Source organism: Dendropsophus ebraccatus, chromosome 12, assembly GCF_027789765.1.
Source record: "Dendropsophus ebraccatus isolate aDenEbr1 chromosome 12, aDenEbr1.pat, whole genome shotgun sequence".
NCBI lineage: Eukaryota > Metazoa > Chordata > Amphibia > Anura > Hylidae > Dendropsophus > Dendropsophus ebraccatus.
In genome coordinates this window covers 9,305,301-9,333,273 of record NC_091465.1, presented here as the reverse complement: position 1 = coordinate 9,333,273, position 27,973 = coordinate 9,305,301, and the positions used below count along the sequence as shown (strand labels likewise).

The window sequence follows — 27,973 nt, the reverse complement described above, 5'->3', positions numbered from 1 at the left end:
TATACAGGTGGGGTATACAGATAACTATTATATACAGGAGGGGTATACAGATAACTATTATATACAGGTGGGGTATACAGGTAAGTTATAGGCAGAGCTCGGGCAGCACGCCGGGCTGTCACTAGCTGTCACTGGCAGGCACTGATGCTGTTACACGGGCAGCACACCGCTCCTGACACCCGGGCCTTGTCTCTGCAGCAGGCGGGGGGCGGGGCCTGACATCTCACTCTCCGTTCTCGGGCGACTATGACCCAACGTTAAGGTGTGAGGACGGGTCCCGGGACAGCGGACAGGTGAGTGACGGGGGGAGGAGGAGTGTCCGGCAGCGCCATACTCACCGCGTACACATCACCAAGTCCGGGAGCCTCCGCCGCCACCACACAACATTCCCAGCTGCATCCTTCACCTACTCCGGATCCACATTCTGGGAATGGAGATCCTTCCGCCCATTGACCACAAACGGGATCCAGGAGATGCGCCCAACGCTTGCCGTTGGGTGTGTTGCGATCACGTCACGAACGTCAGAGTGTAGCCGTGCTCCGTGAAGAAAAGTAGTGCGTGAAGTGAGAGGAGACTGGGTGATGTCCGTGTGACTGAACTCCCCGAAAACACAGTATAACGCATGAGTATAACCCTGAGTGATGGCCCTATGACAAACCTGATGGGCAACACAGTATAACGGATGAGTAAAACCCTGAGTGATGGCCCTATGACAAAACTGATGGGCAACACAGTATAACGGATGAGTATAACCCTGAGTGATGGCCCTATGACAAAACTGATGGGCAACACAGTATAACGCATGAGTATAACCTTGAGTGATGTCCCTATGACAGAACTGATGGGCAACACAGTATAACGGATGAGTATAACCTTGAGTGATGTCCCTATGACAAAACTGATGGGCAACACAGTATAACGGATGAATGTAACCCTGGGTGATGGCCCTATGACAAAACTGATAGGAAACACAGTATAACGGATGGATATGACCCTGAGTGATGTCCCTATGACAAAACTGATGGGAAACAGTATAACGGATGAAGGTAACCCTGAGTGATGTCCCTATGACAAAACTGATAGGAAACACAGTATAACGGATGAATATAACCCTTAGTGATGTCCCTATGACAAAACTGATGGGAAACACAGCAAAAGAGATGAGTATAACCCTGAGTGATGTCCCTATGACAAAACTGATAGGAAACACAGTATGAAGGGTGAACATAACCACAAGTTATGTCCCTATGACAAAACTCATGGGAAAGACAGTATAATGGATGAATATAAGACCCAAGTGATGTCCCTATGACAAAACTGATAGGAAACACAGTATAATGAATGAGTATAACCCTGAGTGATGTCCCTATGACAAAACTGATGGGAAACAGTATAAAGGATGACTATAACCTCAAGTGATGTCCCTATGACAAAACTGATGGGAAACACAGTATAAAAGATTAATATAACCCTGAGTGATGTCCCTATGACAGAACAGATAGGAAACACATTAGAAATAGAGGTTAAATATAAGATCAGAGTGATGTCCCTATGATAGAACTGATAGAAACAAAGTATAAAGGATGAATATATTCTTCTCACTCTGCCAATCAGAGACTGAGGCGGGACATGGCCGTAGCCACTGATTGGCTGAGCAGGGCAGTTCGGTGGTTACATCACAAGAGCCAGGAGGATAGAGGAGACCAGCGGGGGAGCGGTGACACTGCGGCTGTGGGGGGATCAGGATGGGTGAGTATAGCTTGTTTGTTATGTTTACATCACCCACTGGATTCCAAGTTGGGGCAGCATGTCACCTGATCACTCTACCTAAAGGCAAGTACGGAGATGAAGCTGTATGTAGTCTCATGGGGGCACCTACAAGTATATGAGGGCGTCCTTCCTTACCGCCCATTAGGAGGCAGAACATTTTAATGGGACACAATGGTCAGCTGTGGGATTTTCAATTTTACAGTCACCTCCCAAGTAAAACTTTTTTATTTTCCCTTGTAAATCTGGAAGCGCCCCCTCCAGTTCCCAGCCAGTAATGCATGATATACTCCACATGAAAAGTTACTTTCCTGGCATAGTTTTTTTTTATTTTTAGCTTTAGTTATTTATTTTTATTGTATACGATTTCTTGGACCCTTATACTATGACCATCATGGCTGCCATGTTAGTGGACAACCCTACAAATATGTAACCCAAACCCCGGCACATAGTATAATACTCACCGTGGCTGAGGGTATATGTCTGCACATAGTATAATACTCACCATGGCTGAGGGTATATGTCTGCACATAGTATAATACTCACCATGGCTGAGGGGAGGTGTCTGTACATTGTTTAATACTCACCATGGCTGAGGGTATATGTCTGCACATAGTATAATACTCACCATGGCTGAGGGGAGGTGTCTGTACATAGTATAATACTTACCATGGCTGAGGGTATATGTCTGCACATAGAATAATACTCCCAATGGCTGAGGGTGTATGTCTGCACATAGTATAATACTCACCATGGCTGAGGGTATATGTCTGTACATAGTATAATACTCACCATGGCTGAGGGTATATGTCTGCACATAGTATAATACTTACCATGGCTGATGTGGCTGCACATAGTATAATACTTACCATGGCTGAGGGTATATGTCTGCATATAGTATAATACTCACCATGGCTGAGGTGGCTGCACATAGTATAATACTCACCATAGATGAGGGTATATGTCTGCACATTGTATAATACTCACCATAGATGAGGGTATACATCTGCACATAGTATAATACTCACCATGGCTGAGGGTATATGTCTGCACATAGTATAATACTCACCATGGCTGAGGGTATATGTCTGCACATTGTATAATACTCACCATAGATGAGGGTATACATCTGCACATAGTATAATACTCACCATGGCTGATGTGGCTGCACATAGTATAGACATGTAGTAATATGTATAGAGGAGGGAGGGCTGCTGTTTGTGCCTCAGAAGCCGAGCAGGTATAATGATCTCATTCTTCTAAGCATTTCTATCACCAGATAATTTTTACAATAGATGCAAAGCCGGGAAGTCATGGCTGCCCTTCAGACCTTCACATCTGTTCTTTCTGGATCTGTCGCGGCGGCGGCCTCATTACCTGACACAGATTTATGGAATACTTTGTTGACAGTCCTCAAGGGCCGTTCCCCATCAGGAACAGTAACGCTTCCTAAATTAACTTTCCTCATTACTGGGGTATGTGGAGCAATGAGCTGAACCTGTCATCTACTCACTCCACTTACCCAACATGAGCAGAAACAGGAGATTATTGGCCGTCTTCATCTCTACGTTCTGGTCTGGAGCCAAGGACCCTCCGACATATATATAATCTATCTATCTTTATACAATAAGACGTATGGAAAGAGAAGCCAGATGTGATTGGGAATATTTCAATCCCGTTTTGTGGCAACAGTTGCTGACACCATTTTTATCCTCACCATGGTGGGCATTGGGCATGGGAACGCAAAAGAAAAAAGCTGTATATATGGTAAGTATGTATAGAGAGAGGGAGGGAGAGGCAGAATCTCTAATATTATACAGGAGCTCTGCAGCCCATATATGTAATTACAGTGGTACCTTGGTTTAAGAGTAACTTAGATTGGTTTTGCAAGAAGAGCTCACAGTTTTTCTAAATTGTAACTTGGTTTAAGAGCATTGCTTTGGTGTAAGAGCTCCCTGTACTGTGTAGGAGGGGGAGTGAGGGAGGGGCATGGTCTGCATAGTGGGGTCCACAGCCCTGTACTCTGACCCAGGAAGTCTCCCTCATCTTCCAAATCATAGCAGATCCACCTCAGGCTGGGGCTTACATCAGGAGACAGGACTGTGAGGGTAATCTCTCCATAGCTGTAACCGCTCTCTTCCCAGGTAGAGTGCTGCTATACTTTGCCCACATCTGTGCTGCTGATTCCTTCATGCTCCCTGCAGTCTCTGCTTGTGTTTCCCATTCTCTCCATTCCTGCTATAATGTGCCTGCACTTACACTCAGCCATTCACACTGCTGTATAGAAAGGTTTCTGTCACTGTCCTCCTGCACAGCTCTGTGATTCTCACTTCCTGATTGGTCCATGCTGAACACACCCCCTTACCCATTGCTGTCATGTGACCACACAGACCTCTGACAGCAGCCCTGCTTCTCTATTCTAGCCTGTTGTACTACACTACTGCATTATGGGGATCTGCATCTCCATCCTGTATCTACAAACAGCTGCTGTGTTATCAGGGTTATACAGTTACTATACACTATACTCCACATGCTGCTATACTGTACAGTAACTTATATATCACATATCCAGCTGCTGTGTTATCAGGGTTATGCAGTTACTATACATTATACACCACATGCTGCTATACTGTACAGTAACTTATATATCACATATCCAGCTGCTGTGTTATCAGGGTTATACAGTTACTATACATTATACACCACATGCTGCTATACTGTACAGTAACTTATATATCACATATCCAGCTGCTGTGTTATCAGGGTTATACAGTTACTATACATTATACACCACATGCTGATTGCTATACTGTACAGTAACTTATAATATCACTTATTCAGCTGTTTATAAATGTTTGTTTCATTTGTCTTACCTTTTATTCAGAATGAATTTTTGGGTTGTGGAACTAATTGTCTGCATACAAGTGCGGTCCCGGATGAATTATGCTCATAATCCAAGGCACCACTGTACAGTTAGATCAAGGGCCTCACAGGTGACGTCTCCTCTGATTGGATTCGTTCTCTTTTCCTTTTCTTCTCCATCTGACGCCCATGATGGGATTGCGATTACTATACCATACAGTGATAATGTCCTCACTAATAATGCCTGTTGTGCCTCAGTGTAGTGCCATGTAATTACAATGCCCCCCGTTCCCCCATATATTCCCTCTGTGTCTCCATAATGTAATGGTACCCCTGTGCCCCATATAGCAATAATATCCTCCAGTGCCCCAATTTGATGACAATGCCTCCTGTACTAATAATGCTCAAAAATAAAAAATAATACTCACCTAGCCCAGGCCCTGATGCTGCACAGAGCAACTGTTCTCTGGAATACCTAGGTAATATAGAACATGGGGGGCGATTGTTGCGTCTTCTCTCAGCTTCTCTCCCGTGAGCAACAAAAAATGTGGGAATTTTTGCTGTCTGTGCCACCTACACAGCTTGATAAGTCTTTCCCATAGTGTATGCCACAACATGTTGAATGTTCAAGATGTCTGACATATGTTGTGCTTGGAAAAAAACATTGATGGCGAGCACACTTGTGGTGCAGTACTTGTTCTGCTGATAGCCCCCTACTGCGCATGGGGCGCCAAGAAGGGAGCTATGTCTCTTACCTTCCTCCTCGGCCCCGTTCCTGTGCTGTTAGTAGTTTAATCTTCGGTCTGGAGCACTGTTAGGAGCAAGCACCGCCCCGCCCCCATCGCACAAGCCAGCCCTCCCGTTCCATTGCAGTGCTCCTAACAGTGCTCCGAACTGAGGATTACACTGCTAACAGCACGGGAACGGCACAGAGGAAGAAGGTAAGAGACATACCTTCCTCCTCGGTGCTCTGTGTACTATAGGGGGCTATCAGCAGGTTAGATTTGTCTAAACTGCTTATAGTTCCCATTTTAAGTGTCAGGCATAGCACTTGGTGGCACTTGGGCAGGTAGAATCTAGAATTCCTGACAGTTCCCGGTAGGGCTGGGCGATTAATCGAAATAATTTGATTAATCGTCCAGAACGTTGAAATCGATTAGATTTTTTGTGAAAATCGTAAATTCGATTTTCACAAAAAATCATTTCGGGCTGCGGTGCCGGAGAGGAGCTGAGAGGAAGGGGGGTTGCGGTGCAGGCCGGCGGGAGAGCCGTAGAGAGGCAGTGTGTGTGAGCGGGGAGAAGATGCTGGGTGGCCAGGCTGGAGAGGGGCGGTGCTGTGCCGGCGGCCTCCAGCCACTGACAGCGCCGCCGCTGACCTGCCCCCGCCCCCTCCACTGAGCGTCCCACTCTCCTCCCGGCCAGACGTGGAGGTCCCGGGTCTGTGGAGGAGGAGGCCGCAGGGACTACATGAAGTGGTGATCGCGGCGCTGCACGTCCTGGAGCTATACAGCGGGATCGGAGGGCTCAGTGCAGACCCCCGTTCCCGCTGTATAGCTCCGTGACCCGCAGCGACGCGATCACCACTTCCTGTAGTCCCTGCGGCCTCCTCCTCCACAAACCCGGGACCTCCACGTCTGGCCGGGAGGGGAGCGTGTGTGCGGAGGTGAGAGGAGGAGGAGATGTATGTGCCCTCCTGCTCCAATCACCCCCAGCTGCACCAGTCACCCCCCAGTCCCCTCAGTGTCCCCCCAATTCACTCCATGTCCCCCCAGTCCCCCAATCCCCTCAATGTCCCCCCCAGTCCCCTCAGTGTCCCCCCAATCCACTCCATGTCCCCCAAGTCCCCCAATCCCCTCAGTGTTCCCCTCAGTGTCCCCCCAAGTCCCCTCAGTGTCCCCCCAGTCCCCCCTCAGTCCCCTCAGTGTCCCCCCAATCCCCTCAGTGTCCCCCCAATCCCCTCAGTGCCCCCCTCAGTCCCCTCAGTGTCCCCCCCAGTCCCCTCAGTGTCCCCCCCAGTCCCCTCAGTGCCCCCCCAGTCCCCCAATACCCTCAGTGTCCCCCCAATCCACTCAGTGTCCCCCCAGTCCCCCAATCCCCTCACTGTCCCCCCAGTCCCCTCAGTGTCCCCCCAGTCCCCTTAGTGTCCCCCCAGTCCCCCAATCCCCTCAGTGTCCCCCCCAGTCCCCTCAGTGTCCCCCGCTAGTCCCCTCAGTGTCCCCCCAGTCCCCTTAGTGTCCCCCCAGTCCCCCAATCCCCTCAGTGCCCCCCCAGTCCCTTAGTGTCCCCCCCAGTCCCCTCAGTGTCCCCTCCAGTCCCCTTAGTGTCCCCCCCATCCCCTCAGTGTCCCCCCAGTCCCCCAATCCCCTCAGTGTCCCCCCCAGTCCCTTAGTGTCCCCCCCAGTCCCCTCAGTGTCCCCCCCAGTCCCCTCAGTGTCCCCCCGTCCCCTCAGTGTCCCCCCAGTCCCCCAATCCCCTCAGTGCCCCCCCAGTCCCCTCAGTGTCCCCCCCGTCCCCTCAGTGTCTCCTCAGTCCCCCAATCCCCTCAGTGTACCCCCAGTCCCCCAATCCCCTCAGTGTCCCCCCAGTCCCCCAATGCCCTCAGTGTCCCCCCAATCCCCTCAGTGTCCCCCCTGTCCCCCCAATCCCCTCAGTGTCCCCCCCAGTCCCCTCAGTGTCCCCCAGTCCCCTTCAGTGTCCCCCAGTGTCACCCCAGTCCCCTTCAGTTTTACCCCATTCCCCCTCAGTCTCCCTAGTCACCCCTCATCTATACCTGTACTACTACACCCCTTATCCACTATACCTGTACAGTGTCGGACTGGAGTCCTTGGGCCCACCAGGGGAAATCATTCTTGGGGCCCACCCTTCTGCCACCATACTTATCTATGGTAACATTAATAAGGCTCCAGTTACACGGCGTGATATGGGGCAGTGTAGAGCAGCAAACCATTGCTAATCAGCAGGGCAGGAATATACTGAGATGTGCGGACGCCAGCAATGATTTGTACAGATGCACAAAAGATCAAATCAGCCGACTATGGGACATTTGCTTGTCAGCTGATCTCTGACACTTTTACATGGGGCTTCCTAGGAGCGCTTGTTACCGATAATTGGCCGGTGTAATTGGGCTATAAGACAATTTTCTTTGCATGATAACACTGTATACTTAGATACAAAAGTGATACAGCCACCAATAACACATATTACCGCCATACTGTTACTGACCAAATCCAGTATACCAAGACTGATATTACCAATAATACCAGTATAAAAGAGGGAAATATTATCACCTCACATATTACCACCATACTGTTACTGACCAAATCCTGTGTACTATGACCAATAACCAGTATATAGAAAGGAAATATTACCGCTACACCACAACCACCATATCGTTACTGACCAAAAGTATACTAAATCCAATAAAACACAGTACCACATAAATAGTAACAAATAATACCACCACATACTGACTAATACCACCACATACTAACACCACCGCTGCTACTAAATAATCCACTGTACACAGATCACTATCACCTCATACAGTCATATAGAGGCTGACCCAGCTCTACACAGGCTCTATACACCATATACATTACACTGTAGTTATATCAGGTGACTCACAGGGGACGTCTTCTCTGATTGGAGTTCTTCCCTTTTTATCTTCTCCATCTGCTCTTGGCCATCATGAGAACTTCTCCGAGCCACGAATCCACAGAATCTGCCAGAGAAAGATATTAGGCTCCTCACTCTGGCACCATCCTCATCTCTATACACACTGCACATCTGTATTGGCCCCTTTACACCCACATTTAGTGGGTAGGCTGACATATATATCGCTTATAGTATATGCCCCCCTCTCTGTAGACACCTTATAGATGGTCCCTTGTTCAGTCCTCCATATAGATGGCCCCATGTGCATCTACTATAGTAGAGAGCAGTAGTGGATTATAATAGGGGCGTTTTGGGCGGCAGCCGGGGCCCTGAGCTCCTGGGGGGCCCATGACCACCCAAAAAGACTTATACTTTCAATGGTGTACTGTCTCCTGGCTACACTTCCGCCATGATTTACAAAAAATCACAGTTTTTTTATGGCAAATCAGGACATCATGACATTATCTATCCTGTACTATGAACGCCAGGCTAGTGCTTCCATTGTTACAGTGGGGTGGGGGGGCCCAGGCTTGGTGAGCAGCCCGGGGCCTATGGTAAAGTTAATCCGCCCCTGGTAGAGAGCCCCCTCTGTGTAATCCCTTTATAGTAGATGACAACCTCTGTGCATCCCCTATATCAGGGGTAGGGAACCTCGGCTCTCCAGCTGTTGCAAAACTCCCATCATGCCTGGACAGCCGAAGCAAAAGCTGTAGTTTTGCAACATATGGAGAGCCAAGGTTCTTTATCCCTGTCCTCTGTGTAGTCCAAAATAGTAGATGCCCCCCTGTGCATGCCCAATTGTATACGCCCCCCCCCCATGTAATGCGCCTTATAGATGGCCCCTTTGTTGTCCCCCTCTGTGTAGTGACCCTTATAGATCGCCTTCCCTCTGTTTTCCCCATTATAGATGGCCTCCCCTGTATTGTCCCCCTGTGTTGCCCCCCTTATAAATGGCACCCCGTATTGTCCATCCCTCATATATAGCCCCCAGAGTTGTCCATGCCCCATATAGGTAGCCACCTTATGTTATCCATCCCCCATATAGATAGCCCTCAGTGCTGTCCATCCCCCATATAGCCCCCTTATGTTTTCCATTTCCATATAGGTAGCCCCCTTATGTTGTCCATCCCCCATATAGACCCTTATGTAGTCTATCCCTCATATAGCCCCCAATCTTTTCCATCCCCCATATAGCCCCCAGTCCTTTCCATCCCACATATAGCCCCCTTATGTTGTCCATCACCCCATAGCCCCCCTTATGTTGTCCATCCCCCCATAACCCCCCTTATGTTGTCCATCCCCCTATAGCCCCCCTTATGTTGTCCACCCCCTCTATAGGCCCCCTTATGTTGTCCACCCCCCTATAGGCCCCCCTTATGTTGTCCAGCCCCTCTATAGCCCACCTTATGTTGTCCACCCCCTCTATAGCCCCCTTATGTTGTCCACCCCCTCTATAGCCCCCTTATGTTGTCCGGACCCTCTATAGCCCCCCCTCATGTTGTCCAGCCCCTCTATAGCCCCCCTCATGTTGTCCAGCCCCTCTATAGCCCCCCCTTATATTGTCCAGCCCCCCCATAGCCCCCCTCATGTTGTCAAGCCCCTCTATAGCCCCCTCATGTTGTCCAGCCCCCCATAGCCCCCAGTGTTGTTCATCCCCCCATAGCCCCCCTCATGTTGTCCGGCCCCTCTATAGCCCCCCTTTATGTTGTCCAGCCCCCCATAGCCCCCAGTGTTGTTCATCCCCCCATAGCCCCCCTCATGTTGTCCAGCCCCCCTATAGGCCCCCCTTATGTTGTCCAGCCCCTCTATAGCCCCCAGTGTTGTTCATCCCCCCCATAGCCCCCCTCATGTTGTTCATTCCCCCCATAGCCCCCCTCATGTTGTCCAGCCTCTCTATAGGCCCCCCTTATGTTGTCCAGCCCCCCTATAGGCCCCCCTTATGTTGCCCAGCCCCTCTATAGGCCCCCCTTATGTTGTCCAGCCCCCCTATAGGCCCCCCTTATGTGGTCCAGCCCCTCTATAGCCCCCAGTGTTGTTCATCCCCCCCATAGCCCCCCTCATGTTGTCCAGGCCCCCATAGCCCCCAGTGTTGTTCATTCCCCCCATAGCCCCCCTCATGTTGTCCAGCCCCTCTATAGCCCCCAGTGCTGTCCCCCTCTGATAAAAAAAAAAAAAACCAACAACAACTCACCTTACAACACGCTCCCCCGTCGGCCTCGTGTCTCTTCTTCTCTCTTCCCTGTCAGATGAGCAGCTCCCTGGTCCCGGGCTGCGCCACCACTGAGCTCCATGTGAGCTGCGGCGGCTGCTGGGACTTCCGGTATGCGCACCCTGTACCGGAAGTCCCAGCCGCCGCGGCACGCACACGGAGCTCAGTGGTGGCGCAGCCCGGGACCAGGGAGCTGCTCATCTGACGGGGACGGGGGCGGCACGCTTGTGACCGCAAGCAGAACGCTGCTTGCGGTCACAAGAGTGATTGACAGGGCGGGAAGCCTATGGCTTCTCGCGCTGTAAATAGGAACCCTGCTACATTTAACTGGAAGCGATTGATGCGATCGCTTCCAGTTAAAAGGCAAGGTGCGGCACCCGGAGGCCGAGTGGCCCCCCCAGGAGCACGGGGGCCCCCCTTGGGCTTGCTGGGTGGAGACCACATTGATATGGTCTCCAGCCCTGTGTCCCCTTACTGGGGGGCGGGGCCTACAACTGCTCGGGGCCCACCGGGGAATTCCCCGGTCCCCCGGTGGCCCAGTCCGAGCCTGTACCTGTACTACTACACCCCTTATCCACTATACCTTCACTACTACACCCTACGTGGATGGAGACACAAACATGATTTCCTATAGTATATGGGGCCTCTGTTACACTGGAAAGCAATACAGTTGTTGTCTTAAATATCATTAAAATAGTATCTGATGCTGCAGGGAGAAAATGTTCTGTTTATTTAGCAAAAAAGGAAAAAAATCGAGATTTAAATCGAGAATCGTCCCAAAAAAAATTTAAATCGAGATTTTATTTTTTGCCCATATTGCCCAGCCCTAGTTCCTGGATATACATATAGAGCTGTCTGGAATTCTGTATACTTCCCTAGGGTTCTATGGGGCATCTGTGCCGGAATTTTGGACAGATATAAGGCAGGGGACCTATTTTCTAAATCTTGAAGGGTTCCCGTGCCAAGTATAACCCTTTGGGTCAGGATAGATTTCTTTGACGTGTGTATGGGGCAGTTTTTGAAAATAGTTTTTTTCTTTGGTTATCAATATGTTAATACCAAAAATACATCATAAAAAAATTGCAGTTGTTGTCTTGGCCACTAGATGTCAGTATTACTCACGTGTTCCTAACTTGTAAATCAAGATGGCTCTTTTTGTAGCGACGTTATGAAATGCAGTTATGTTCTATTGATGGTGGAGAATAAAGAAATCTGTATAGAAGAAAATTATAACTTTTCTTTAAAAAGTATTTGCCCCTAATGCCAAAACCCAGGATTGAACCAGGAACCTTCAGTCTAACACTCTCCCCACTGAGCTATTTTGGCTAACTCTTGGAGTGGGTGGCCCTGTTGTATACCACCACCGTGTACTTATTATTTTGATAAAAATAAATATTCAGAAATATTATTATTGCCACCAGGGATGAAGATAAATCATTTCCGTTGTGGAATCAGAAGGGATGTGAATGGCTCCGCATGGAGTTACATGTAGACTTTGGTCTCTTGACAGTAACATTAGCGCAGAGCAAAATACTGACTTTTATAAATTATTGTGGGAATAAAACATTTGTTAATGGGAGACAACGCCTTCCTCTTAGGTGATAGGATTCACTGTATATAATATAACCCTGGTTTCTGTAACTCCTAAAGCAAAAATAAAAAATTCTCTGGCCCTCCCCAATCTTGTAAGATCAGTTCAATATACACAGACTCCTCCCACCAGTTGGTTCTACTCTGACTCCTCCCCCCAGCTAATTATAGGCAGACTCCTCCCACCAGTTGGTTTTACCCTGACTCCTCCCACCAGTTGGTTCTAGACTAACTCCTCCTTTCAGTTCATTCTGCACAGACTCCTCCCTCCAGTTGGTTCTATGCAGACTCCTCCCACCAGTTGGTTCTATTCTGACACCTCCCACCAGTTGGTTCTACGCTGACTCCTCCCACCAATTGGGTGTATGCAGACCCCTCCCACCAGTTGGTTGTATGCAGACTCCTCCCACCAGTTATTGATAGTGTTTAAAGCAAGTCTGTACGAGCATGTCGCCAAACTGTCGATGCCAAAGCATGTCGCCAAACCGTCGATGCCTGCCACCTTTCATTCCAGGGGCATGCTAAAACTCAACTCCCGGGGAGAGAGGTGCCATAGGTCTAGGGCACGGATGTTCTGGGCCATGGCAGATTGATTCCCTGCCCCTCCATGCCGCAGCAATCAAAGTAATTTTTCTTCAAAATACTGGCAGCGGTAGAAAGGCCCACCCCTGAACCAGACGGGCGTGATGACCTCTACAACGTGGTACCGGCACTTTGGGGCGGCTACATGCCGGTACAGACCCAATTATTCCTACAAACCCCCTGACTGTGTGTAGGTGTCCCTGGAGGAATTAATGTTGTCCTGAAGTTGTATGCACCGGACACCCACCCAAACCACCGATACCGTTGCCTTCCTCAATGCATGCCTGGTCCGGGGCTCCGCTTGTCTCCTGTGTTTGGAGAAAAACATTAAAGAGGTGGGGCCTAGATCCAGTGGATAAAGATTCGGTGACTGATTGGATTTAGATTCCTTTTCTGTTCATTCACTGTATAATTTCAATCATTTTTATTTTGCTGAATTTTTACCACATTTGCCTAAACTTTTGCCCAGTGCTGCTCAGAAGCCGAGTCCAGTAATTGTTATCCTGTATTACCCCACAGCTCTTTAATTCCTGGGTCTGATTATTAACCCCTTAAGGTCAAAGCCAATTTTGGTTTTTGCACTTTTGCTTTTTCCACTTTATGTTTAAAAGGCCATAGCGCTTGCATTTTTTCACCTAGAGACCCACATGAGCCCTTATTTTTTGCGAAACCAATTGTACTTTGCAATGACAGGCATTATTTTTCCATAACATATGCTGCAAAACCGGAACAAAATCATTTGTGCTGTCAAATTAAAAAAAAAGGAATTTGTTTTGATTTGCATTTACGCCGTTCGCCCTATGGTAAAACTGACTTGTTATGCATGTTCCTCAAGTTGTTACGATTGCAACTATATATAACATGTATAATTTTTTATATTATCTGATGGCTTGTAAAAAATTCAAACCATTGTTATCGAATATATGTTCCTTAAAATCGCTCCATTCCCAGGATTATAGCGCTTTTATCCTTTGGTCTATGGGGCTGTGTGAGGTGTCAGTTTTGCGCCTTGATGTTTGCTTTCTATCGGTACCTTGATTGCGCATATGCGACTTTTTAATCACTTTTTATTACATTTTTTTCTGGATTTAATGTGACCAAAAATGCGCAATTTTGCACTTTGGAATTTTTTGACGCTGACGCCGTTTACCGTGCGAGATCAGGAATGTGATTAATTAATAGTTCGGGCGATTACGCGCGCCGCGATAATAAATATGTTTATTTATTTGTTTATTTATATTTATAAAATGGGAAAAGGATGGATGGGATTTTTTATTAATAAAAAAACATTTTTACTTTTATTTTTACTTTAACAAGAAGTCCCCCTGGGGGACATGTATATACACAGCACTGATCTCTCATAGAAATCAATGCTGTGTATATACACAGCAAAGATCAATCAGATCGGTGATAGATTGCTATGGCCTGCTGCAGACCGTGATCAGCGTCTTTCTAACGCTGAGGCCCGGCACGGGCAGAAGAACGGATCTCCCCCCCGCAATTGCATCTTAGAGGCTTAATTATCCGGCACTAATAGAGGCACTGCCCGGCTACACATGTCAGCTGGGATCAGCGCCGTTCAGAGCGGGGTCCCGGCGAGACCCCGCTCTGAACACCCCCCACGGCACCATGACGTATCAGATACGTCATGGGTCGCTAAGGGGTTAAGGTTCATAATTTGTCAGGGACCCAGTATTCCTAGTACTGAAGCCCAACAATCACAAGAAGCAAAAAACACAACGCTGGGCAAAGTCCCGGAGATTGGATTAGTGAATGCTTCCAAACCGGGGAGTCTAGAGTTCAGGTCCAGGTAAATATGGTACCTGATACAGAATCATTTCAGTTGCATTACTCCTAAATATACTGAATATATATGAAAATCAGACCAGTGGCCCCAAAGGGCAGAATAAAATCAAGTGAGCACATTTTCTGCCTGTTAGTGTTTGTGAAGCCACATTGGAATGGGACAATCCTGTGATCTTGGTGACTTGCCTTGTCGCCAGTCCTAAACAGACCAAAGCCAGGATTTCACGGTCTACTCTATGGGGTTTTCTCATGCACAGATGGTAAGAGTAACCTCTACAAAAGTGGATCCTTTTAATAGAAACAACTCATTGACAAAGGGGCCAGAAGAGACAGGTGTCATCCTGATGAACAGGTGGTGGACATTCAAGGAAGCTGCAGTTGAATACCATGCTGGTGACCTACTAAAACATCCAAACCCACAAATCCTTTCCAAGAATGGGCTACAACAGCAGATGACCAGCTCCAGCACCAATGCTCTCCAAGGAAAACAGAAAGTAGAGACTCCTCTGAGTAGTGGAGAAACATGGCGGTCAGATGGATCCAGATCTCTGTGGAGAAACATGGCTGGTCAGATGGATCCAGATCTCTATGGCGAAACATGGCCGGTCAGATGGATCCAGATCTTTGTGGAGAAACATGGCTGCTCAGATGGATCCAGATCTCTGTGGAGAAACATGGCCGGTGAGATGGATCTATTTCTCTATGGAGGAACATGGTCAGTCAGATGGATCCAGATCTCCGTAAAGAAACATGGCCGGTCAGATGGATCCAGATCTCTGTGGAGAAACATGGCCGGTCAGATGGCTCCAGACCTCTGTGGAGAAACATGGCCGGTGAGATGGCTCCAGACCTCTGTGGAGAAACATGGCCGGTGAGATGGCTCCAGATCTCTGTTGAGGAAACATGGCCGGTCAGATGGATCCAGATCTCTATGGCAAAACATGGCCGGTCAGATGGATCCAGATCTTTGTGGAGAAACATGGCTAGTCAGATTGATCCAGATCTCTGTGGAGAAACATGGCCGGTCAGATGGATCCAGATGTCTATGGAGAAACATGGCCGGTCTGATGGATCCAGATCTCTGTGGAGAAACATGGCTGGTCAGATGGATCCAGATGTCTATGGAGAAACATGGCCGGTCAGATGGATCCAGATCTCTGTGGAGAGACAGGCTTCAGGGCAATTGACCATCCACAGGGGTTATAGTCATGGCTTAGTTTGAGGAACATGACTTCGTGGGGTTTACCTCGCTTTCCTACCTCTTAGAAGGTAGGATGGGCTGTTCAGACTACCTCAGGACCTTTAACTGGGTGAATCTATCCTCTCTGCATAAGCCAATGTTCATGCAGAACAATAGCATCTAATGGAATCAATGCCATGATGAATTGCTGAGGTTATGAAGGCCAACGGTAATCCAACCAGTTACTAGATGAGGAACTCTACTACAGTTTTCATTTAGTGTATAAAAATATAGGTGTCCATCCATACAGATTATGCACGAGTGTAAACCATCGGTAGGTCTTATCATCTAAACAAGGAGAAATTCCATTATGTAATACACTCTATTTAGTATATCAGCCAGTCGGCCATAAACCGGATATCTTTGTTGTCAGTAAATTTTCACTATTGTTGTTTGATTATTTATCATCTTTTCTTTGCACAATTTCCTGAGAATAATTTTATTTTAATGTATATTTTATCGCTAGTAATTGGGCTCTGTGAAAATCTAATTTGAAGCTTGGAGCTAACTAGCATGAGATATCACACGTGGCAGGAGAATTACCACAACCGAGCATGGACGTCTGGGAATGGCCTCCTCTGGTGACTATTCCATTTATAGGATAAATACACAAGGATCCTTTTTACTGGAAGATTTAACCTCAAGCAGGTAACATTTGTCCCCACTAATATTTCAATGTCAAAGTTATTTCCTTGATTGTATTGTCAGAATTCAAAGCTCTAAATTATTTAGATAATTTCGATTTGCAGGACATTCACAATAACAGGTTTCCTGGCGTATCATTTTTAATTTTTAATTTTTTTTTCCTTCAAATTAAAGGATTTTTTAAAAAATTTTTTATCATAAAGAAGTGCTTATAATATTGAAATAATCATGAGAAAAATACAATTGTAAGAAAGAGGATTCACGAGTAGAAAACATTCCAGACTATTGAAAATCTATCCGGGATTAGATGTCCAAGCAAGGTGACACCCAAAGTCATAAAAAAAGCAGCCATGCACAGAGGCAGCCATTCTGTGTGTACAGGCACTTCGGGCTGTGCCACCAGCTTGTTTGTAAGGATTGACAGAAAAAAAACAAACATCGTAGCACGGCTTAAAGGAATAGGCTGGGAAAAAATAAAAAATCTGGTGCATACAGGGGGAACATAAAGAAAGTATACTTACCTGTCCCCGTGCCCCCTTGTGCTCTCCCTCCTGCAATGTTACAACCCGGCTGTTGGATTGCCTGCTGAGTCGGTCAGTGACTGGGGTGGAACATTCAATGAGTGGGCAATCCACCATCCTGCTCAGGTACTTTCACCCAAGTCGTGTCATTCTAGGAAGCAGGGGAAATGAGCTCTGCTGGCGGATCTGGGAGTGGAAATACAGCACTGTGGGGGCGCAGGGACAGGTAAGTATACTTTCTTTATTATGTTCCCCCTGCCTGACTTCTGCTTTATGTTTGCAAAAGAGTCAGATTAAAAAAAAATAAAAAATCAACACAAGCACCTCATATCAGCTGTAAGATTTGGGCTTGTTTTGTAGTCACTGGACCTGGGTAATGTGCAGTCTTTGGATCGACTGTCTCCTTTATACCAAAGTAGAGCCAAATGTGAGGCCTTCTATTCAGCAGCTAAATCCTGTCCGAAACTGGGCCATGCAACGGCAATGAGACCAAGCACACCAGTAAATCTACTAAAGAATGGCTGAAAATGAAAAGAATGAACCTGCTATTTTGTAAAAATTTGTTTAAAAATCTATTTTTTATTTATTCGAAAATCTAATAAACATCTAAATCTTATAGTTCCAAAAAGCCTCATTTAGGATATTAGTCTTTTTGTGTATACTCAAATGAAGATTTATTATTTTGTTATTTTTGTTACAGAAATATTTTATTACAGCTTGAATAGATGCACTATTAAACTAATATTTTTAAAATATATTTTTTAAATTACTTTTAGGTGTTTCTAAGAGCCACTAAATCAAAGAAAATAACAGTGTGACTATTAGAGACTTACAGTAAGTTCAGGTTTGCGAGAAACCCTGAGCCCAAGCTGAGTGATTGAATTTGCAGAAACTTGAGTTTATAGGAGGTTTGGTCATTTTTATTGACTATGTTTTTTTCGCAACGTGTTTTTATATCTCCCTTTATACATTAATTCCTACAGAATCCATGAACTCCAGCCCAAGTACAGAATTCCTAATGCTTGGCTTTTCAGACCACCCGAGGCAGCAGGTTTTGCTGTTTGTCACCTTCTTGGTTATGTACCTTCTAAACCTTGTCGGAAACTCAACCATTATCTTCCTGGTGAGAAGAAGCTCCCATCTTCGCACCCCCATGTACTTCTTCCTTGGGAATTTGTCTTTTGTTGACATGTGCTACACCTCGACCATTGTCCCGAAAATGTTAGTGAACATCGTATCGGAAGACAAGTCCATGCCGTTGGTTGATTGTATCTCCCAGTTGTATTTTTTCCTGTGTTTCACTTGCACAGAATGTTTTCTGCTGCCCGTGATGGCCTATGACCGATATGTGGCCATCTGTAACCCCTTACGCTACAATTTGATCGTCAGTAGAAAGAGTTGCATTCTTCTGGTGGTCTTCTCATGGTTGGCTGCCGCTCTACATTCGATGCTGCATACTGTCATGGCTTCAACATTGACCTTTTGTGGTTCCAACAAAATCTATCACTTCTACTGTGACATGGCACCACTCTTGCAGTTGGCTTGCTCGGACATCTCACTCAACAAACTTTTGATCTACACAGAAGGCGTGCTTCCGGTTTTACTCCCATTTCTTATAGTTCTGTATTCCTATATCAGAATCATCTCATCCATCCTTAAAATTCGCTCATCCGATGGAAGATACAAAGCCTTCTCCACCTGTTCCTCACATCTCACCGTGGTCATCTTATTTTACGGGACAATCGCCATCATGTATCTCTGTCCATGTTGTAAGTCTTCAGTAAATTACGATATGGTTGTGAGCGTTGTGTATACTGTGGTGGCCCCAATGTTAAATCCATATATCTACAGCCTGAGAAATAAAGAGGTCAAAGGGGCATTGATGAAAGTTTTCACCAGGAAGACAAATGTGGGTAATAGACAATGACATGTGCACATGTTTTGTATGTCAGGAGGGGTGTAGAGTGAGTGCAGCCATAAAACTAGACTCTACTGCTGTCCCTGCTCACTTGATGACCACAAGAGAGCTGTTTGACACAAGAGAGATGCTCTGGCTTTGCTTTGGCTGTCCAGGCATGATGGCAATTGGAGTTTTTCCACAGCTAGAGGGCTGAAGGTTCTCCATTAGTGATAAGCGAATACTATTCGATCAAATAGTACGCTATGCGAGCTATCAAATGCTTTCGAATATTTACATGCCAACGCAGTAAAAATTTGATTCGCCTTCCCACATCCCCTGGGTTTTTTTTCAGCCAATAAACATGCAGGGGGGAATGACAGGCACTAGGAATAGGCAGGACTTAAAAAAAAACCTCTAACTGTGATTGGCCTGCTAAACTATGTCCCCTCCTAAATATCAGAATAGGGGATTTCAGATTGGTGTCACTTACTGGTTGGAGCTAGAGAGGGACAGACTGTATGACAAGGAGAGAAAGCTTTTAGGTGAAGTTAGGTAGGAAGGGACCCCCAAAAGCCATTGTTGGGGCTAAAAGTATAAAAAAAACATATATTTAGAAGCTGTTGTGAGGCAGGCAGTGTGTTAAGACATCTACTGATAGTGTATACGGCTGTATGCTGTGATTGCGAGATAATAGCTGTTATCTTGCTACTACTGATTTGCGAAGTCTGTGTCCTGTGTCCTTATTTTAAAAAACTATTATATATCCAGTATACGGCTGTATACTGTGAGTGTGGGATAGTACCTGTTATCTTGCTACTACTGATTTGTAGTTATCGTTAATTTTCGTTATTACGTATTTTAAACTGCAACTGACCCGAAACGTATGCTTCTACTTTACGTTAATAATTTGTTCGTGAATCTTTGGCATACACTTGGGAAAATTGGGATGTTGGCTCATCACTAGTGTTAGATGCAGCCAGGCATGCTTCCCCTGCTGTCCTATATGCATCTAGAGGTGTTGGCATCATTTCCTGAGGTGTCATTATGTACTTGGTGACCTCCTAGTGGTCGAATATTGATTTCCAGGTCCCAAGTATTTTTCTCCCATAGACTATAATGGGATTCAGTATTCGTTCGAATATACAAACATCGGGAGCTATTTGAATCAAATTTTAAATTCTCATCTCTATTCCCCATCCCTGCTCTAGATCATCCCCACAGAGCACACTGACAGGCAAAGAGCCATGACTAGTCAAGGACACCTTTCCGCCCAGATGACTAGTTGCCACCCCTCTCCCGGCATATAAAGATAAGGGTTTAGACACCGCTGGCATGCTCGGGGAGATGCTATAGCGATCTAGTCTGTGCCGCTCTGAGCTATATTAGTACAATATGAACAGCACTAAAACAGCTAACCAATTACAGCTAAAATAGCGGGACTATAGGGTCTCTTTTGTCTCGAAAACTGTGTAAAAAAAGTTTTTTGGCACCAAAACCCCAAGCTTTTCTGTGCTATTTATTTCAATAGGAGAAACATCATCAATGCAACTTTTAAACCTGCACTTTAAATGAAGTGACATGTGAAGAGAGTTTTGGCTTGCTCCAGGCATTATAAAGCACATTTGCTGTGCTGGATCAGGGAACCAGAATACCACAAGACTGCAATGAATCATGTGAGTATGTGCATGGAGTGGGGGGGGGGGGCCTTATACAGGATTTATGGGGCCACATACAGTTTTTAGCGATAGGGCCCCATGAATCCTAGCTATGCCCCAGACAGGTGTAAGATTTATTTAACCCATACTTGCTCCATAAGAAGTTTGGTCGCTGTAGCCACTGTGTTAGTGACCCCACAGGGCCTGGGGCAGAAAGTTTAAGGTGGAAACAGTAGCAGTATTCCCTTCAACCCAGTAGGGTCTACAACAGCCAGTTGATTGGGGAAGCAGTAGGACGTTGGTGGATCATAATGATTATTATGCTGCCAGACACATTTTTACTAAAGATGTAACCTGAGCAGTGATTGACATGGTTAAATTAAATCATCAGTGGTGGATTACTGATGCACAATCACTGTTATTAGACTAGACACCCTTTTAAAAATGGACTAAAGATGTAATCTGAATGGGTTTAATAGAATTGGCAACAGTGGATCATTGAACTACAATCACATGTAATATGCTGCCAGACACTGTTTCATTACAGGAATGACAATGTAACTTGACCAATGTTTCAAAAGGTTACATGAAACTGATAGCAGTGGATCACTGATGTGCAATTACAAATATTTAATAAATTCACGGTTTTAATACAGAAATGAAGATGTAACCTGACGGTGATTTAAAGGGTTAAAAACACCCAGGAGAGCTGTGGACAGTGGTGGACACTGCGTATGACACACAAACTGACTGCAGCAATTTCTCAGCTATACAGATTCCACTGCTCCTTTGCTCGCAGCTTCCTCGATATATCCCTTATACCACATAATCCTTGCCTCTCCCTAACTCTCTCTTTTCCCTCTCTCTGAATACAGGGCCGATTCAAGGGTTTCTTCAAGGGTACCCCCCCCGCCGCCGCCGCAGCAGCAGCAGCCATCTACTCACCTGTCCCACACCGCAGCCGGCCCGCGATCTCTGCTGTCTCCACATCCCGTCAGGTCCCGCGATGTCACCCTGCAGCTGTCACGGACCTCCAGGCTGTGGTGAGTGAGTGGGGTGATCGGGTCGGGCGGGGCGGTCCCGCGCGACCCGATCACCCCAGCGCGTCCCCCACCGACCCCGGGCACTCACCACAGCCTGGAGGTGTGTGACAACTGCAGGGTGACATCGCGAGACCTGACGGGATGTGGAGAGCGCGGGCGACGGGACAGGTGATACCTCACAAAAATGACAGCAGGGGGGACATAATGCCGCCCCCTGCCGGACCGCAAATTCTGCCGCCTGAGGCGGAAGGCTCATTCCGCCTCATGGCAGAAGCGGGCCTGTCTGAATACTGTATGTACATGTGTGAGTTCTGGTCACTGCACACATGCTAAATGGCGGACTGACGGAAAGCTCCTGTATATAAACTGAAGAGGGAAGTGTGATACCTCGTGGGGGGTGTTGAGATTTCAGCCGATTGGCCGGCTGTAATGGATTATTATGGTTTATCCCTTGCACCTGCCCTTTCACTGTACTGCGAGATGTGCAGTTCTTTACGAACTTGTAGCAAACCAAACTTTTTGCAAAGTTCGTAACTAATCTCAGTTCAGTACCACACAAATCAGTGGCCTCCAACTGCCCCAAATATATTGTTAACCCCTCCACTTCCCCACTTCTGCTATTACATCATTTCACCTTCACACAATGAACCATTTGATCTGAATATTTACCATGTAATACCTTATTTCCCCTGGGGTGGCGCTGTAGGGAAATGAACTTATTGCCAGATTTCCCCTACAGATCACAGCTGATCACTGGAGGTCCAGCAAGGGGACCCTCTTAACAGGGAGGGAGTGCCCTAACAATTGTGCTGCTCTTTGGCTTAAACCTACACAAAGATGATTGATAAATTAGCCATGTCTACAGGATAAGCTATAAATGGCCGGTGGCGGTCCTACCTGTCAGACAAAAAGGGAAACCAGTGCACTGTAAATTATCTCCCCCCCCCCCCCCCCCCCCCCATCCTGACACCTCTGTGTAACTCATGGGATGAGATACTGCTAAATGTCTCACTGAAGTGCAATTTCTTAGTTTACTCTTGGTGTCATGTTCTCCGTCTCTGATAGGGTGAACTTTTTGATTGGAAATATCTATCTAGATAACATGTAGGTGTATCCTATTTAAAGGGGTACTCCAGAGGGGCTAAAAAAAAAACATTTTCTAAATCAACTGGTTTCAGAAAGTTTATACAGATTTGTAAATTACTTCTATTTCAAAATCTCCAGTCTTCCAGTACTTATCAGCTGCTGCATGTCTTGCAGGAAGTGATGTATTCTTTCCACTCTGACACATTGCTCTCTGCCGCCACCTCTGTCCATGTCAGGAACTGTCCAGAGCAGGAGAGGTTTTCTATGGGGATATGCTACTACTCTAGACAGTACCTGACATGGACAGAGGTGGCAGCAGAGAGCACTGTGTCAAACTGGAAAGAATACACCACTTCCTGCAGGACATACAGCAGCTGATAAGTACTGGAAGACTGGAGATTTGTAAATAGAATTAATTTACAAATCTGTATAACTTTCTGAAAAAAGAAATGATATAAAAACTCCCCCCCCCCCTTCAAAATATGGTTTGGGCAATTTTTTGACTCATCTGAACCACACCCCTCTTATACACTTTAAAACAATCTAAGCATGAAATATAAAAAAAAAAATACAATATTGTACAAAAAGGTAATGTCAATGCGTGAATAAAAATTAATTTAAAATTACAGTGTAATAACAAGTAGATAAATAACAAAAGTTAAAGAAACAAAACTAGAAAAGTCTCCTCCAGCCTCGCCAAACTCTACGTGAAAACAGAGACAAGGGCCCACATTTTTTTTTTTATATCTTCCTTAGAGAACACTCCCAGAATACTAACATAAAACATGCTACAAAGCTAAAAAACCCTGTGTGGAAAAAAAAACAAAAAATATTATAATATATAGATTTTATTTTTACTTGGCCACTAGATGTCAGTACTACATATAAATTCTCCTGATTTGCAAACTAAGACCACCTGTTTTTCGGTCTGTGATTATAATTGCTGTCACAGTCATTGGCAAAGCTGTGGAAAACTATTTTGGGGCACAAGAACTTTTAACTTTTAGTTTAAGCCACGTCTTTTTAAAAAATTTGCTCCTCATGCCGAAACCCGGGATCGAACCAGGGACCTTTAGATCTTCAGTCTAACGCTCTCCCAACTGAGCTATTTCGGCTGTCTGTTAAAGGTTGGCTACGCTACAGATTCCAGGTGGAGAACTTCAAGCGGATTCTGCCCCACACCCCGACTCGTAGTTACTCCAGTCCCATAAGCTCCATTCTATGCTTAGGCAGATTCCACCATCCGCCCGAAGAATTAACATGTCAGGACGGGCGGAACTTTAAGCAAGGGTACGAAGCGGAATCCGCCTAAAGTTCTTCGCTAGGAATCCGTAGTGTGCAAATACCCTTATGCTGCATTGCCCACAATACCCATATAGCTGTAGGACATCTACAGGACGTCTTAGCCAGGTAGCATTACTGTTCCACGCTGTGTATCAGGAGCACGGAGGGGACTCATGGGGTAGTGGAGAGAGGGGTAAGGGGATTCGTTTTTTTTCATTTTCATATTGTCAAACTACTATATGGAAGGAACAGTGTGGGGCCTAACTACTATGCAGGGCGCGCATAAGGGGGGATAACTACGGGTAAAGAGAGGGAGCTTAACTACCAATAGATGGCACAGTATTAGGCCAAATTATTATGGGGAGTGGTTAATTACTATATGGTGACTTACCATGTGGGGGTGCTAGTTACTACATGGGGCACAGTGTTGTAGCGTTCCATCTGGGGCCACAGAGGGGCCTAAGTACTATATGGGGGAGCACAATGTGGGGGCCTACCATCTGAAGCCACAGAGAGGCCTAACTACCATATGGGAGCACAGTGGGGGCCTAATATATGGGGTAACAGAGGGCCTAAGTACTATATGGGGGCACAATGTGCGGCCCACCATCTGAGGCCACAGAAAGGAATAACTACTATATAGGGGCACAGTGTGGGGGCCTACCATCTGAGACCACAGAGAGGCTTAACTATGGGGCACATTGTGGACACCTACCATCTGGGACTATAGAGAGGCCTAACTACTTTATGGGGGCACAGTGTGGACACCTACCATCTGGGACCACAGAAAGGCCTAACTACTATACGGGGGCACAGTGTGGGGGCCTACCATCTGGGACCAAAGAAAGGCCTAACTACTATATAGGGGCACAAAGTGGGGGCCTACCACCTGGGACCACAGAGTCCTAACTACTTTATGGGGGCACAGTTTGGGGGCCTACCATGTGGAAGCAAATCTATCTATCTACCGATATCTTTGTTACGGTAAGGCCATTTATCACAGACCATAAGTCTTTTAAAGGAATGTCAGTAATGTAATACACCCTACAACACTCACTGGGTCATAAGCCAAAGATCTCACTCCTTATTATTGTGCTATTATTGTCTGAAACATTTTAGAATTTCTTGACAATCATTTTATTTAGTTGTAGATATTTTTTGCTATTATCCGCTGAGAAAAACCTAATGTGATGTCTGGGAATAATCACCAGGAGACGTCTGATGAGCGAGAACAATGGCTGTGACTGTACGTCATGGACATTTGGGAGCTCGCCCCCCGGTGGTGAGGGTTACATCTACAGGATAAATACTCCAGCAAAATGATCCTTGTCTGTGTATCTGCCGCACAGTACACCCATCATCCCACTCATTCCATATTCCAGAAGTTATTTCCAAGCAGGTAACATTTTTTTTTATTATTTCAATATCAAAATGATTTTCTTTATTGTACTGTATGAATTTTTAAAACAATCAATGCTTTGTTTTTGTTTTTTTGCATTTCTTAAGTTCATTTCATTCATTTTTCACATTTTTAATTTTTTTTTTATAGAACTAACAAATGTATTTAGAAATGGATTTTTTTTCATGTAAAATTGTTACAATTTAATTTTCTTTCTTAAAATGAACAGGGGTTGTGATAGCAAGCAGTTATGCAGTACGCTCCCTTTTTTTCCATGTTTAAATCACAGTTATACATATGGCCACTAGGTGTCACCTTTCATTGCACATATGTAAAGCTACTGTGCATCCATATTGAGTAGCAGAGAATCCTGGGGGTCCTCGCATTGTATGGTCAGCTCTCCTGTCACACAGTGACTGAATTGTTACATAACACAGAGCATTGTCTCCTGGTAACCTGCAGAGCTGATAATAGAATTAGCATATATATATTTTTTAAAGCAAGTATATTGCAGAACTGCTTGCCACCACAACCCCTCTTGATTTCTTAAAAAAAAAAAAAAACATTTTTGTGACAGGTAACACTTTAGGCGAATTGAAAGATTTGGTTTTCCAGGATAAAGCGGTCATTGTAATCTTGAATGGATAAAGCTTGTATTCTTGGTATCGGAAAAAATTATATTTATTGTAAACCTCGTTTTGAACTAAACTATTTATGTATGTTTTTGTGTCTCTTATAATTAACCCCTTGGTGACGCAGTCAATTATACTTTATTTTTTCTGTCATCTAAGAGTCATACCTTTATTATAATTTTTTGCATCATATATATTTACTTAGATATATATATATATATATATATATATATATATTACAACTTAAAAAATGAGGTGGGGGCTAAGCTGTAGTTTTTATTATTATTATTAATATTATGACACATAATTGTTTTTGAATCCAGATTTTTGCTGGGAGGCAAAATGACTGAAATATACAGTATTTTCCTGCGTATAAGACTACTTTTTACCCCCGGAAATTCTTCCTAAAAGTCAGGGGTCGTCTTATACGCCGGGGGTCGTCTTTTAGGGCGGGTGCTGAAAAACTGCGCAATCGGACTTGAAAATCTGTGGTTGCTGCATATGGTGGGAGGAGCTCAAAAACGTTTGCATCCCCGCCGTATGTGGCAACCATTTGAAGGGTGGAGCAAGCTGCAGGAGTCCGGAGTATGAAAAAAAAAGAGATACGGTAGAGTGTGCCCAGAAAAACAAACCTCTTTCACCTGTCTGGCCGTCTTTGTATTTTACTGGTATTACTGTACCTCCTCAGATCTCACTGCTGTCTGATGTTTTTAATTAATTTTTATTTGGTGTGCATTGGCAGAGTAGTCTCATACAGCAAGTATATGCCAAACTCTATATTTTTACTGAAAAAGTTGGGGGTCGTCTTATACATCCAGTCATCTTATATGCCGGAAAAAAATAAATAAATAAATAAATAAATATATATGTATACTAATGTAATACTGGGTATTGTCCTTATACCTCTGGCAGGGTGTAATAGGAGTCCTATAGAGTCTTGGTTGGTGGGTGTCAGCTGTAATACATAGCCCATACCCATCACCAACAGCTCTGATGCCTGGTTCCTCTTTCCCCGGTGCACCTCTGCAGTACTTCTATGGTGGATTATTGAATCTATGTGACTTTAATCATCCATAGTTTCTCTCGGTTGCACACTTTTTTTTTCTCCTTTTATAGGTTATTTTCCTACAGAATCCATGAACTCCAGCCCAAGTACAGAATTCCTAATGCTTGGCTTTTCAGACCACCCGAGGCAGCAGGTTTTGCTGTTTGTCACCTTCTTGGTTATGTACCTTCTAAACCTTGTCGGAAACTCAACCATTATCTTCCTGGTAAGAAGAAGCTCCCATCTTCGCACCCCCATGTACTTCTTCCTAGGGAATTTGTCTTTCGTTGACATGTGCTACACCTCGACCATTGTCCCGAAAATGTTAGTGAACATCGTATCGGAAGACAAGTCCATGCCGTTGGTTGATTGTATCTCCCAGTTGTATTTTTTCCTGTGTTTCGCTTGCACAGAATGCTTTCTGCTGGCGGTGATGGCCTATGACCGATATGTGGCCATCTGTGACCCCTTGCGCTACAATTTGATTGTCAGTAGAAAGAGTTGCATTCTTCTGGTGGTCTTCTCATGGTTGGCTGCCGCTCTACATTCGATGCTGCATACTGTCATGGCTTCAACATTGACCTTTTGTGGTTCCAACAAAATCTATCACTTCTACTGTGACATGGCACCACTCTTGCAGTTGGCTTGCTCGGACATCTCACTCAACAAAATGTTGATCTACACAGAAGGTGGGCTCCCGGTTTTACTCCCATTTCTTATAGTTCTGTATTCCTATATCAGAATCATCTCGTCCATCCTTAAAATTCGCTCATCCGATGGAAGATACAAAGCCTTCTCCACCTGTTCCTCACATCTCACCGTGGTCATCTTATTTTACGGCACAATCGCCTTCATGTATCTCCGTCCATCTTCAAAGTCTTCAGTAAATTACAACAGGGTTGTGAGCGTTGTATATACTGTGGTGGCCCCAATGATGAATCCATATATCTACAGCCTGAGAAATAAGGAGGTCAAAGGGGCATTGATGAAAGTTTTCATCAGGAAGACAAATGACTGAACCTCAAAAATAGAGAACTGACAATGACCTGGGCA

At 45.5% G+C, this 27,973-nt stretch overlaps 3 protein-coding genes and 1 non-coding gene across 9 annotated transcripts in view; 2 read left to right on the top strand and 2 right to left on the bottom strand.

Annotated features, from left to right (window-relative positions):
• Positions 1-456, bottom strand: part of LOC138768599 (zinc finger protein 569-like) — a 31,579-nt gene extending 31,123 nt beyond the window's left edge. Inside the window, exon 1 of one of the 2 annotated variants that reach the window (XM_069946543.1) lies at positions 339-456. The gene's annotated coding sequence lies outside the window, so the exon portion shown is untranslated. The remainder of the gene's footprint in view (positions 1-338) is intronic. The other variant, XM_069946544.1, reaches the window with a different exon arrangement.
• LOC138768600 (olfactory receptor 1E5-like) lies at positions 202-27,973 on the top strand. 5 transcript variants are annotated; one of them, XM_069946546.1, is made up of 5 exons: positions 202-293; positions 4,652-4,760; positions 20,305-20,449; positions 25,056-25,243; positions 26,992-27,973. In XM_069946546.1, exon 5 carries the CDS (start codon positions 27,012-27,014, stop codon positions 27,936-27,938), a length of 927 nt encoding a protein of 308 aa, XP_069802647.1. In that variant the 5' UTR covers positions 202-293; positions 4,652-4,760; positions 20,305-20,449; positions 25,056-25,243; positions 26,992-27,011; the 3' UTR covers positions 27,939-27,973. The 5 variants fall into 5 exon arrangements, with proteins under 5 accessions (XP_069802647.1, XP_069802646.1, XP_069802650.1 ...); XM_069946545.1 differs by having other exon boundaries at positions 24,990-25,243; XM_069946547.1 differs by lacking the exon at positions 202-293 and adding an exon at positions 354-554 and having other exon boundaries at positions 24,990-25,243.
• On the top strand, positions 17,894-18,803 carry LOC138768604 (olfactory receptor 1E5-like). The gene has a single exon (XM_069946559.1). The coding sequence runs from the start codon at positions 17,895-17,897 to the stop codon at positions 18,801-18,803; it is 909 nt and encodes a 302-aa protein (XP_069802660.1). The 5' UTR covers position 17,894.
• On the bottom strand, positions 23,603-23,675 carry TRNAF-GAA (transfer RNA phenylalanine (anticodon GAA)). The gene has a single exon. It is a non-coding gene; the product is annotated as a tRNA-Phe (tRNA).